We start from the raw sequence: 13,800 nt of genomic DNA on the forward strand, positions 1-13,800 counted from the left end.
TTGAAATTGTCAGAGACCCGGAAGAAGCAGTTCCCAGTGAGTAACAGTAAAACCACTGTGGAAAATGAACAGACTGAACCCAACCGACAACTGAGAGAGTTTGGGACAAGTTCCCACGATTGCAAACAGCGCAAACAGCACAAATAATACATGAAATAAAGGGAATGTGAAATTAAGGAAATAAAATGAAATTAAGTGCACATATTTGAAATTAAGGTGAACTGGAGAAAATAAGACCCTATTGATATAACATAAAGAAATAGAACAAAAGGCAGATAGAAATTCCCGAGCAGTTTTAAACCGCAGTAAATGATTGACCTTTGACCACTTATACTCACTCTCGGTTTTGCCTAATCGGGGCTGATGAATCCCATCAGTTTGTGGTGGATCTTGCTGTGCACAGCTGTGTTCCTCTCCAACAAACATGCTTTTTTTGGAAGCTGGTTGCCTCGCTGATCATAAAATGCTCCTTCGGGTTTGTCTCCCACCAAGGAAATTAGAAACGGGACTGTAATATAATAAGTAGAATTATCCAGCACCTTCCGTAACATTCCGACCATCGTGTAGGCGCTGACTCTGTAAAAGTGCAATCCAATTGTTCCCACTGCCCATGAACTTTCTCCATAGCTCTATATTTTTATTTACATTTCCAGTACAGATCCATTACCCGTTTGAAAGTCACTATTGAATCTGTCCCCAACACCAATTCAGGCAGTGCAGTCCTGATCGGAAGAGCTCGCGATGTAAAATAAAATATCACCTCATTCCCCATTTCATTATATTTTAATAACAGAGATCAGTGATCAAACAGGCTTCCAGCAAATATAATTACTGAAAAATGCAGAGCTATTCACACGATTGAATTCACCTGTGCACTGGCCAATGAACAGGAGGCATTAGAATCGATCAAAGATAATCAGCACAGCTCAGAGGCAAGTTAAACATAGCAGGGGTTCCATTCCAATCCCACACGATGCAATAATCGAAATCCAGAGAACCATAAATGCTGCAGATCTGAAATCAAACGAACAGGAAATTCTGGAAAACTGTTAGCCAGTTAGGGCGTCTCTCAGTGGAGAGAGAATCAGAGCTATCGTTTCACATCGGTGAAATTTACCCCATCTGGAAATGCTGCAAGTGAAATAAGTTTTGGTAAATGGTTTGTTGGTACCGGTGAGCACCATTTCAGGTTTCTGTACAGCTCTGTCCGTGCTCTGTATCACTGTGTATCTGTAATCCTACCATGTTCAGGTTTTTGTAGGACTCTTTCCGTGCTCTGTATCACTGTGTGTCTGTTATCCCACCATGTTCAGGCTTTTGTACAGCTCTCCCCGTACTCTGTATCACTGTGCGTCCGTAATCCCACGATGTTAAACTATTTGTACAGCTCTGTCCGTGCTCTGTATCACTGTGTGTTGTAATCCCACCATGTTCAGTTATTTTTGCAGCTCTTTCCGCGCTCTCTATCACTGTCTGGAATCAGACATGTTAAGTTTTTGTGCAGCGTCCTCCGTTTTCTGTATCACTGTGCAAAGCGTAAAGTAACGGTGTCACCGGCAGCAGAGGTTTGTAAAGGTGGATTCTGGGTTATCAGGAGCATGGAATCTGGAGGGCGAAAGATGAACATTATGCGTTTGTTTCGCTACTGCTGACATGGGAGATTTGTCAATAGCGCGAACAGCTTTGTGTTTTTTTTTATCTTGATTTGAAGACTGTTCTAACGCTGCTCATTGTTACTGAAATGTGATCCACTGGGAATTGAGGTGATATTTTCTCTTTCATCACGAATTCCTCCGATCAGGGCTTCACTGTCTGAATTGGTTTTGGGAACAGATTTAATAGTAACTTTCAAACGGGTGATGGATCTGTTCTGAAACTGAAAAAATGCAGGACTATGGGGAATATGCATGAGTGGTGGGAACAACTGGATTACATTTTTAAAGGGGCAGCATCTACACGATGGGCCGGATGTCATCCTTCCGCGCTGCATGGTTTATTTGTGTATATTAGATATGTTTTTATGTTCCCCGGTGAGAGACAAATCCGAGGGAACTTCTGATTAACAGTGAAACAATCAGTTTCCAAAAGCTACTTGTCCGACAGTAACCCGGATGCAACGCATCACTGCGCACAGCAAGATGCAACAGAATGCGATTGCAATTCGTCAACAGCAATCGGGTCAAACAGATAGTGAATATCGATGGTGAAATGTCAACCATTAGCTTCAGTTTAACACTTCTCAGGAGTTTCCATCTGCCTTTGGGTCTAATAGTTTATCTTCTTCGATCATTCTATCTTTCCACATTTCTCTTTAATTTGAAATATTTATAGTTACTTTCATTTTATTTCTACATTTATTTTGCACTGTTTGTATCTCTTGCAATCGTGGGAACTTGTCCCAATCTCTCTCAGTTGTCGGTTGTGTTCAGTCTGTTCAGTTTCCGCAGTGGTTTTACTGTTACTCACTGGAAATTGCCTCTTCCGGCTCTCTGAATATTTCAATTCTTTCCGCACATTGACTGATTCTCTCCGCATTCTCTAGGCGGAGCTTTTTCTAAGTTTTTCATTGTTCTCAATCTGCAGGAAAGCAATCGGCCATTCGGCACAGTGATTTATGCTGAGGGTATACTCCATAGCGGTCTCCCCAACCCGAAACCAAATTGACCATTTCTATCCATATTCCGTTCTCCTTCCTGTACTTTCAGCCTTCCCATAAATGCATTAATTAAATCTGCTCCAACCACTCAGTGTGGCATCAAGTTCCACATTCTGACGGTTTTGGCGTACATTTCTCTTCTTAATGTCTTTGTTCTGTTAGTGACGATCTGATATTAATGTCCTACTGATCTGGACTCATCCACAAATATACAGCTGCACCCCATGCACTCCATTAAACCCGTTCATAATTTTAAAGATTTCTCTGAATTCTCTTTCCGGTTCTCTGTTTTCCAGATATAAGTGACCCAGACTTTTCAATCATTCCAGAGAGATGTGCATTTTTGCTGATTCCTGTTCTTAGACATTTAAAAAATCAATGCAAAGAATCTTACAAATAGAAGCAGGAATGGCCATAGCAACTTACAAACCCACTCCGACGCCAATAATAACGTGGATGATCTTCGATGTAAGCATCACATTCCCATATTCCTAGATTATTTTAATAATCAAAAATCTATGGAACACTGCCTTGGATACACTCGTCCACTGAGTATCCACAGCTCTCTGAGCTATAGAATGCAACAGGTTTACAACAACAGCTTGGGGAAACACCCACCAGTATCTGCCCTGTCAGCCGTTGAGAATATATGTTCTAATGAGATCAGCTCATATTCCTCTAATCTACTGTTATGAAAGTACAATGAGTTTTAAAATATTTTTCTGGTTTATTGTGCAGTGTGTTAATGGGTGTAAGTATAGTTGGTTCTGTCTGCATTTGGAGTCAAGAGCATGGCAAGTTTAAAATTATCAAAGGACGCTACGTGTGGAAGCATGCTTAAAATTCTAAGATGTACATGTGGATGCTGGCTTAGCATTTAAGGTGTGAAGGAAAGTTGTGTTTCAAAGTGGTGTTGGACTGTTTAGAATTAGCCACATAAACAAGGCTAAGGAGTCAGTTTTAATTTTTTCCGAAGGGTGCTGACAATATTGGCAACATGAAAGTTTTTATGTTATGAGGAAGATACAGTTTCAAAGACATGTGGAACAATAGAACTTGCATGTTGAAGAGAGAGCAGTATATAGGAGAATGAAAGGCTATTTGAGGAGAGGACCATGTAAGATCTAACATGTTAAACAACCTTCTTGAAGTCTTCAGCCATTTTTTGTATATGTCTGCTATGTAAAGGTAGTGAAGTCGGGGAAGCCTTTTGGAATTCCACTGTTAAGTACATGCTATGTTAACTTGCTGGTTCCGTTTGAAATAAAAATCTATTTGGACTTTTGACTTAAAGGGGTGTATAACTGGGAGTCAAGTAAATTCAGAATTTTAGAAGTTGCTATAGTAGTAAATAACTTTTCGTCTTATGTATGTGTTTGAAATATTTTATTTTGTTAATAAATATTCTAATTTAATTTCTTAAAAGTCTCTAAAGGTCTTGCTGGTCTCATTACTTCAGAATCAGTGCATACATCTTCCCGTAATACATATAGATTGCAAAACCATTGTGACAGAACGACAAAGTTTCCTTTGTGGATTTGGTCCACCTGGCACACATCACCTGCCACTTGATAACATGACTGGGGGTTCTTTGCGGGATGCTGGAAGTTGCTTGATTAGTTCGGAGTTGGACAATCTTAAGGCTACCAGAAGAACATTGAATCCAGGAGTTAGTGTGAGAGATTTTAAAGTGGTGAGAGTGCAAAAATTGTTGTATCCATGGCGCACATCATCTGCCACGTCGTAACATGAGGGAATGCAGGCTGTCACTACTTCATCTCTTCTCATAGGATAAACCATTTAACTCAGGGAGCTGTCTGACGAAACTTTGTTCACTTCCTTCAATGCATGTAGATCTTTTCTCAATTATGAATCTAAAACTTTACACAGCATCCAGACTGGATTCCAGTGCAGTCCTTCTCATACACAATACTTCTCCCAGTTCGTTTTTAATACCGAGGTGTATTGATTCATCACTGAGGTGGTGGATCATGCATAGTTGGTAACCAGCAGGAGGTTTCCCTCCTATGATTGGGCTGATGCCATGAGATGTCGAGCCAACTGGAGTTAATCTTGAGGATTCCAGGGCAACTCCCTGCTGACTGTATATCACCTCGCTACCAATTCTGGGTCTATCCTGCTGGTGGCCTAGGACATACACAGGGATAGTGATGGTGCTGGATAAGACATTGCCTGTAAGTGATGATTCCGTGAGTTTTACTCTGCCAGGTTGTTGCTTGACAAACATGTGGGAAAGCTCTCCCAGTTTTAGCAAATACCTCCGGACGTTAGTAAGGTGGACACTGCAGGATGGACAGGCCTAGGTTTGCCATTGTCATTTCCAAAGCCTAGGTCGATTGCAGATGGTATGCAGGTGGAGTGGTCCATGGGTTATCCTTTTCTTTTAGACTTAGTAGCCATTTGATTCAAATAAGTGGCTTGCTCTGTCATCATTTCACAAAGCATTTAAGATTAAACTACAATTCTTTGTGCCTGAAGTCTTATGTAGGTTAGACCAGGTAAGAACAGCAAATTTCCTTCCATTCAGTAAAGCAGGGTGCTGGGCAGCTTGCAACAATCGGCAATAGTTTCATGATCACCATACTAAGAGCAGCATTTAACTCCTGGTGCTTGAATTCCACCAGCTGCTGCATTGGGGTTTGAACCAGGTTTAACACACAGAGGATTGACAGGGAATCTGGGTTACTAGTCTAATGACATTACCACGAGGCCAACCCTCCCCATTCCGATCATTCGCCCGGATACTTTGCAACACTTCACGGTTTGGAGTCACTTACCAGCTGTGACAGTCACCTCTGTCCCGGATCCGTCTGCATAACTATCTTCCCAAACAGACCCACATCCATATTTGTACTGAGCTTTACAGTAATAGGTGTCCGTGTCTTCCACTCTCACATCCCGAATTTCCAGCAAAAAAATATTTTCTGTTTTATTCATCGACACAACAAATCACCCTCCGTTGGCGATCTGCTCCCACTCAGTCCCGATCTGGGTTTGTCTGAAGAAATGTCCATCCTGTAAACTATGAGAATTACCATGGAAAACACAGCTGATGTTGAGAGAATTACACTCCTTCCTGGTCACCGCTTCCGGGGCCTGCGTCACTGACTGACTGAAAGAGCCTGGAAATTAAACAGAGAGAGGTTTGATGAACCATCAGAGCCGAACCACAGAACGGGGTTAAAACCCCAGACAGTGCCTGCAAATGGAATGGACTCGGGAAGCCTTATATTAAAACCACATAATGTCGGTTTGTTTGGTCGGTACTCACTGGGTAAGCAGACGCACAGGGTGAAAACAAAGAGGATTCCTATCGTTCTGCTGCCTGGAGCTGAGGGTTTTATCTGACGGTGAGCTGGAGACTGCAGCCCTGGACTGCACTGGGAGACCGGACCACAGAGCGGACTGAAATACTTTAGGGGATCGAGTTGATTTGCACAGGGCAGTTTCACTGAGATCATTGATTTACCGCAGGGTCCCCGGATCGCTGGCTAAGTGTTGTGTGAATAAGTGACAAGTTTATAAAAGGAGGCTGCAATTTTCTGACTCTCCATTTGGATTGTGATCCGGATGTGAAAGCCCCTCCCACAAAACTCTGCTGTAGAGGAGTGGGAGAGGGGAGCTTATCTTTCCGCCAATTGTGCTGCCGCCTTCCTTTCCCCACCGTTATAAACCGGGAGGTCGGTGCGTGTGTTTTTGTTGGGTGGTGTTTGTTAAAGTTGTAATGTGAGCCCAGGACACAAGGAGATTCGCCGCGCCCCGCTCTTATCCAGTATGCCGGAGACTGTGTCTGATCCCTGTGACCCTCGACAAGGTATCTGCTGTTCTGCAAAAGGAAATCACAAGGATTGCTTTAAATATCCTGGGAACTACCCTCCGCCAATACGGAGTGCCCTTGCGCCATGAACAGCACATCGTCTGCAACGATTAACCGGACCCCGTGCAATGAAACACCCCTTGTCCCACCAAACCATTGACTAAAATTTATTTCTCTGGCAGCATTTCGAGTTGTGATAAAATTTCACCGATCTGAAACGTTAGCTCCGATTCTCTCTCCACTGAGAGGCATCCGTCCCGGCAAACCTTTACTTTTCCAGAACTTCCTGCTCTTTTATTTCAGAATTGCAACATTTGTGGTTCTCCGTATTTCGATTATTGCATCGTGTGGGATTGGAATGGGACCCCTGCTGTGTTTAACTTGTCTCTGAGCTGTGCTGATTATCTTTGATCGATTCTAACGCCTCCTGTTCATTGGCCAGTGCACAGGGAAAGCTCTTCGCACCGAGAGACTGGAAAACATGGATGCTTTAAACATTTGTTTTATTCGTTCATGGGATGTGGGCGTCGCTGCTAAGCCAGAATTTATTGCCCTGCCCTAACTGCCCTTGTTCAAGGACATTTAAGATTCAACCGCATTAACGTGGGCCTGGAGTCAGTTGTAGGCCAGACCAGGTAAGGGCGGCAGATTTCCCTCCCTAAAACACATTAGTGAACCAGATGGGTATATTAACGGCAATCGGCAATGATTCCGTGGTCATAATTAGACTTGTAAATCCACATCATTAAGAGAATTGATATTGCTGGAGACTGTGATCCAGGTTTGGAGAGTCAGCGTGTCTTCCAGGGTTAGCCCCTGACTTTTGAAATATTCTACCTTTGTCTTTCAGGAAAGAATGGCGAAGATTCAGGTTCTAACATTTTTCAGAATGAAGGAGTTGTGAATTGCCCTGGATATCACTGCACTGTGGTTACTCGCCAACATCCGTCAATTCTGTTTTACCATGAGGTGATACACTTTGGAAGGAGTAATTTGACAAGGAAGTATTCAATGAACGGCATGACACTAGGAAATTCTGAGGAACAAAGGGGCATTGGCGCTTGTGTCCATCGATGTCTGAAGGTAGAAGGGCATGTTAGTGGTGTGGTGAAAAATGCATATGGGTCACTTGCCTTTTTAAAACGAGGAATAGATTACAAAATTAGGGAGGTCATGTTGGAGCTGTATTAGAACCTTGGTGAGGCCACAGCTGGAGTACTGTGTGCAGTTCTGGTCGCCTCATTATCGGAAGGATGTGATTGCACTGGAGGGGGTGCAGAGGAGATTCACCAGGATGTTGCCTGGGATGAAACATTTAAGTTATGAAGAGAGGTCGGATAGACTTGGGTCGTTTTCGTTGGAGCAGAGAAGACTGAGGGGCGACTTGATTGAGTTGTACAAGATTATGAGGGGCATGGACAGGGTGGATAGGGAGCAGCTGTTCCCCTTAGTCCAGGCCCACAGTTAGTTAAAATTAAGAATGGTTGCTCACTCTCACTTGGTAGGGCTCTGTCACCAGCAGCGAGTCTATCTATCAGCTTTTATGCACCATCCAAATACTTTTGCGGTGTAACATCAGATAATTATGGGCATACTCGGCAGGTCAGGAAGCAGCGGTGCAGAGCGAATCAGTTATAAGGTTTCATGTTCCACCTCAGCTCAGTTTGAGCAGTTGCAGGTTTCTGGTGAAAGGTCACGGACTGGAACCTTCACTTTGTTTCGGGTTGCATTTCCAGCATTTTCTGTTTGTGTTTCGAATTTGGTTAACATTTTGCTACAAGACACAAGGGAGGAGGGTGAAATATCACCCGCAAGACGATCGCAGGCGCATTCTTTTAGATAACTATTTGGTCACAACTTGGGACGAGAGTAAATATGCCTACGTTGGGGACACGCCAGTTTAAGGACGGATTTTACTGTATAATTATACTAGTGTTCTTTAAGAATCATCACACAACGGCATAAAATAAACACTCAGGATATCTCTCGGTTCCCTGGGACACAATCAGACAATGAAGCTCGCCACGTAGCAAAGACCGCACTGACTAACTGCCTCCTCAGTCCGACACTCTCTGCTGTGACCGTCAGTATTTCTGACTATCTCTAAAAGGATTTACAGGACAACCCGCGGCAGTCCTGCCTTTCTCTCCCTTTAGCTGTTCACGCTCCGAGCCGCCTGGCCCGCCTTGTGCTATCAGAGAGATTGCTGCCGCTGTTCCGGAACTGTGACCAGGAGCGAGGCTGTTGTACAGTGACTGCCACTTTTTGTCTCAGTGTGGGGCTCAGCCGCACAGTAATAAACCGCGGCATCGGCGTTCCCCGTGTCTACAATGAGCAATTGGCCGCTTTTCTCTGACTCGGAAAGATTCAGTTCAAACCGCTCGTTTCTCTCCTTGCCAGTCGATGCTCGTTTTATCCTGACCGGATTTCTGCCTGTACCAAAGCATCGCATAAAGGTCGGACACCTCACAGCTGCAGTCCATCTGCACCTAATCCCCGCTCTGGACTGTTTCCGAAGCGGGAGGTTGAAGCACAAGGTCCGAGAGACATCGACCTGGAAAAATATTCAGGGTATGAAACACTGGAAAATCCAGTTAAATAATGAAAAACTCACTCTGGGTTATTGGGTCCCTGTTCTGTACCTTCCTGTTCGCATCGCCAGGGTGACGTTAATAGCTTCAACTGTGCAACACAACGTATGTTTGCTATGAGAATGTCAGTACAAAAACGGGACACCGCTCACAACGGAAGAGACGGAATCGGGTGAAGAGATTAAAATATTGTCTGATTAAAGGCAATGATGGATATTGAATGTCTCGGTCACGTGTTTATTTTTTCCGGCTCTCATTGGCTGGACGTTGATATTGTTCACCGGATATAAGGAGGCCGGTTGTTGGTCCCCTGCTCATTTCTTCCGCGGTTCACGTCTGAACCTGTCCGTTTGTCTCAAGGCCAGCAGCTTCTTCTGCTCCGGGTGGAGGGAAGTATTTTTATGAGAGTCACTCTCGTAAGAGACCAGCCTGACACTGGATGTTCGAATCCAGTGCAAACCGGCCCTTATGGAATGAGTGAGCCGCCGAGTGACTGTACCTCAGTAAACAGGTAACACGATCAGGGCAGCCCAAGGAGACAATTCCTTGCAGAATGTGTGGAGCCTGTGTACTTGTGCCTCACGAATCAATTAACACACTCACCATGGTCTATGAACCCCTTTCCCTGGAGGCTGGGCGGGCTTGATGCTATTCTACCTCCCAAGGGAGGCAACACATTCAGGGGAATCTGGCTACATTTTTACAGGTGAAGCCTGTGGAAAGAAACCACCCATAATAGTACTTGTGTAGGGTCTGGCTGATGGGAACCCGCAGCGGTTATTGTATGGGCCCGCTCTGTCTCGGCCCCACTATGTCTCACTGCACACCAAACATTCCAACGTCTGATGCCGCGATGCTCCCAATACTGACAATGTCATAACTTCTCCTTCGGTTAAGATAGAGTCTGGACGGTCCCGCCATTCTTGCGGACACAGGTATGATGAATTCCAGTCCACGGTTTTGTACTGGCCTGTACCAGTGGTAGCCCCTGTACCGATGGTGTCTGCACTGCAGTGAATTTCATACAGTTTGGATAATCCCAATTGAAATAGATGATGCCATTTTTTGCCAGGTCTGAATGCAAGTGTCTCACATAATCCCGGAAATTCAGGTCACACTGCCATGCTGAAATCCAATTGACACTGACAAGCACTCTGGTGGTAAATCGTCTCAATTCAGGGCTCAGTACTCTCATGCTTTCTGCGACCTTGCACAGAACTGTGTGTGGGTGAGTCAGATCCTTCTCGGATCCTCATGGACCCGGCGTCCGTTCTGCCTCAGCCGAGTTGGAAGGCAGCCTCTTGTCTCTGAGGAGGCATTAGGTTGGCCATTGGGGCAGAGACTGAAGTTTTATCCTGTGGCGTTTGCTTTGAAACCCAGGAGCCTGAAGGAGAGAGATCCACCTTCTGAGATGGAGCAGGAGCACATCAGATGTTTTCACGCTGCCATTCCTCTCCATTCAAATAGAGCCCCAAAATGAGAAAGAGCCACATTTGCTTCAGATCGGAAGGTGGGGGCGGAGGGGGTTTGAGGGTTGTTGTTGTAGCAGAGGTGTGGTGGAGATTGTGCGGGCTCCGCAGCATTAATTACTCTGCCATTGACCTCCCTTAGAACGGATTGTGGAAGCATTGACAGAATGGATGCGAAGTCAGCAAAAGTAACCGAACTCTCCACTTCTTTTCCTCGGGACCGGCGAGTGGGACAGCGACTGTCATTTCCCTGCAGACCGGTGAATGGCACCTGTTGAGTCCGAGTGGATTCCAGGAGCGAAGTGGGATTTGAAAGCACAGATTGGATCAAAGGCATGTCCAAGTTTGGTTAGTGGGTGAGACCGGCTCCAGGCAGGGAGCAGGGCGATTTCTAGGCCTCGACTGCCACCTGGTGGACGAAATCACAATTTCACCCCAGCAATTTCCCCTTCCATTCAGCGGGCTAGATTTACTCTTCAAAGCCGCTCATCTGGGCACTGCCCCTAAAAGGCTGTGGTGGAAATTCAGCAGTCGCATGTAATACAAGGGAAATGCAGTCAACAGGACATATTTCCAGGAGATCTCCCAGCTAAAAGAATAGATACTGCATCAGTGACATTACCCGCTGCCACAGTGAGCAGCATTCAATTCTTGTCCCTGCACATTCCAGATAGTATTTTCCACGATTTTTAATCTTTTATCTACTGTATCAATTATTGTCTTCTTCGCATCCTACTAAGGTGGTCGTAATAAATGAGCTCAGTCACTAAAGCAATCAGTAATTATGCCATTCCCATTAGTGAGTCTGCCTCCCGTGATCCCGTATATTTTCGGGAAAATATGCTTTATTCATAAAATACCTGAAAGAACATTACAAAGTGTTTCAAAATGGCCGTCACAGACAGTGAAATCATATTCCAGTTTTCCACACAGATCATGAGATGCTTCAATATAGTCAATGTTTACTACGGACATGTCAACATGTTCTTTACGAACAGTCAGGCAGCGCAATTGTACTTAAGCTACCTAAGTAACTGTTGCACTCTGAGATGCTTCATTGCAATTGTGATACATGTGGTATACACTGCATACAGTTCCTTCCCTGTCGCTGGGTCAAAATCCTGGAACTCCCTCCCTAACAGCACTGTGGCTGAAACTGCACCACATGGACTGCAGCGGTTCAAGAAGCTAGCTCACCACCCACTTCTCACGGAGCAATTAGACATGGGAAATAAATGCTGGCCCAGTCCGCAAAGCGCATATTCCATGAATGAATAACAAATAAATGGTAAACATGCCTGTGGAAAATCTCACACCGAGAGTTCCAATCGGTGCCCATTAGAGGGCTCCCTCACACCAATAGGGAGGGAGGAGAATTCAGGCTGCAGATTGAGTTTCAGGGAGGCCTGCTTGATATATCATAAAACAGCGCAAAGCTGAGTTTTAAGATGCTGAAGGTTTTTCAAACTTGTTAGATCACGGAGTGCCTTCCCTTGAACACAGTCTTCTCTCCTTTGTCCATATACTTCCATTTGAATGCAGGTGACAATCAATTCTGGATTTGTAGTAGTTTATCTCAACTCACAATATAAACCAAAGTTGAATTTCATAAATGCATCAATATCTTTTTTTTTACCTTTTTCTATCTTATTTTTGCGAGTCTGCTGCCCTTGTCCTTCCAGATTGTAGAAGTCGTGGGTTCGAAAGGTGCTGTTGAAGGTGCCTTGGTGAAGTCCTGAAGTGCATTTTGTAGATGCTACACACTGCTGCTCCAGTGTGTCGGTGGTGGAGGGAGTGAATGTTTATGGATGTTTTGCCAATCAAGCAGGGCTGCTTTGTCTTGTACGGTGTCCAGCTCCTTCATTGTTGTGGGAGATGCACTCATTCAGGCAAGTGGGGAGTATTCCATCACACTCCTGACTTGTGCCTTGCAGATAGTGGATAGGCTTTAGGGAGTATGAGAGTGTGTTACCTGCCGCAGGATTCCTCGCCTGGGAGCTGCTCCCATAGCGACAGTATTTATATAACTAGTGCAGTCCAGCCCGGTGATGATTAAACCAAGCATAGAGCGCCCTCAGTGTGCACCCTGTTTGCAAGTACCTCCCTCATTCTGTAATGTATCGCTTTTCCATTAACGTTGATTTACTGGCGATAATGAACAACCAGTGAGGATTAGACAGGGTGTCTTCAGGTAGGATTCCCTTCCATGTCTGTCTGCCCGATCGGATTCTGCAGTTTGTTTGATTTTCTGGGCCGCTCCTGGGAACAGGTGGGTGGCAGTTTGATCCGAGGTTAATGTGGTTTCTTGTCGCTATGTGTCTGAGCGGCTGACAGCGCCACTGAGCATTGTCGCTTCATCTACCCGAGATTCGACACAGACCCCAACAGACAGGAGTTCCCACTAACAGTGCATAGGCAGTTTTTGTACAGGGGTGAGACTGGTTTTCATCACTGTGAGTCCCAGAAAGCGCAGTAATAGACGGCAGCGTCTTTCAGCTGCAGACCCGAGATGGTTAAACTAGTGAATTTAGTGGAGATCTGGAGCTTTACAGAGAAACGACTTTTCGCAAATTCTGCTTTATCCTCATTGCCATTAGTGTTCTTGTACAGTACAAACTGGGGCTGTGTGTCTGGGTGTTGCCAATACCAGTATAACGTATAGCTGCTCCTTGTAGTATCATAGTTACAGTTCAAAAGTCAGCTCTTCTCCTTCGGTCTTAACATCTGATGAGAGTGGCTGAGTGACAGAATCTCCATGAGTCCCGCCTGGAAAAAATGTATTAAAACAGTAAAGTTAAGACCGACAGCTTATTGAAATCTGATTGAAAACATGCCTGGGAAATGAGTGAAAAGATGAAGTGTATTCATTTCACGATTACCTGTCAGAATCGCTGTCCACACAGCCCAGATGCTGAGTAGCCGCATTGTCGCTGTCCGCCCTGCCAAACGGCTGCTCGATATTTGAAGACACCCTTTCTAATCCCCGCCCTCACTAATCTGTTGCTCTGTCTCAGGATGTTTACACCTCACTTCCTGTGTCCCCTGTGGTGAGCCGAGACCGCCAGGTTTTGAGAGAGCAGAGAGTACCTCGAAGCGCTTTGACCTGGATTACACTCACTAACCTCACAGAGGGAATCGATCCGGATTTACAGTGCAGGATTGGGGAAGAAATCCTTCCTGATCCGATGGAGTCCACCTGGACGTTATCAAGATGGAGAAGGAACAGATATAATGTTTCTAGGCTTT

General features: G+C 44.9%; 1 pseudogene and 1 gene segment (V, D, J or C); both read right to left on the reverse strand.

Annotated features, from left to right (window-relative positions):
• Nucleotides 1-1,522: 1,522 nt before the first annotated feature.
• On the reverse strand, nucleotides 1,523-8,977 carry LOC121270285 (annotated as a pseudogene).
• A 4,025-nt stretch (nucleotides 8,978-13,002) lies between these two features.
• Nucleotides 13,003-13,479, reverse strand: LOC121270286. The segment is given in 2 exon segments: nucleotides 13,003-13,320; nucleotides 13,434-13,479. Coding segments are annotated over 2 exon segments (364 nt in total).
• Nucleotides 13,480-13,800: the final 321 nt, after the last annotated feature.

The sequence above is a fragment of the Carcharodon carcharias genome, chromosome 27 (genome assembly GCF_017639515.1).
Source record: "Carcharodon carcharias isolate sCarCar2 chromosome 27, sCarCar2.pri, whole genome shotgun sequence".
Lineage (NCBI taxonomy): Eukaryota > Metazoa > Chordata > Chondrichthyes > Lamniformes > Lamnidae > Carcharodon > Carcharodon carcharias.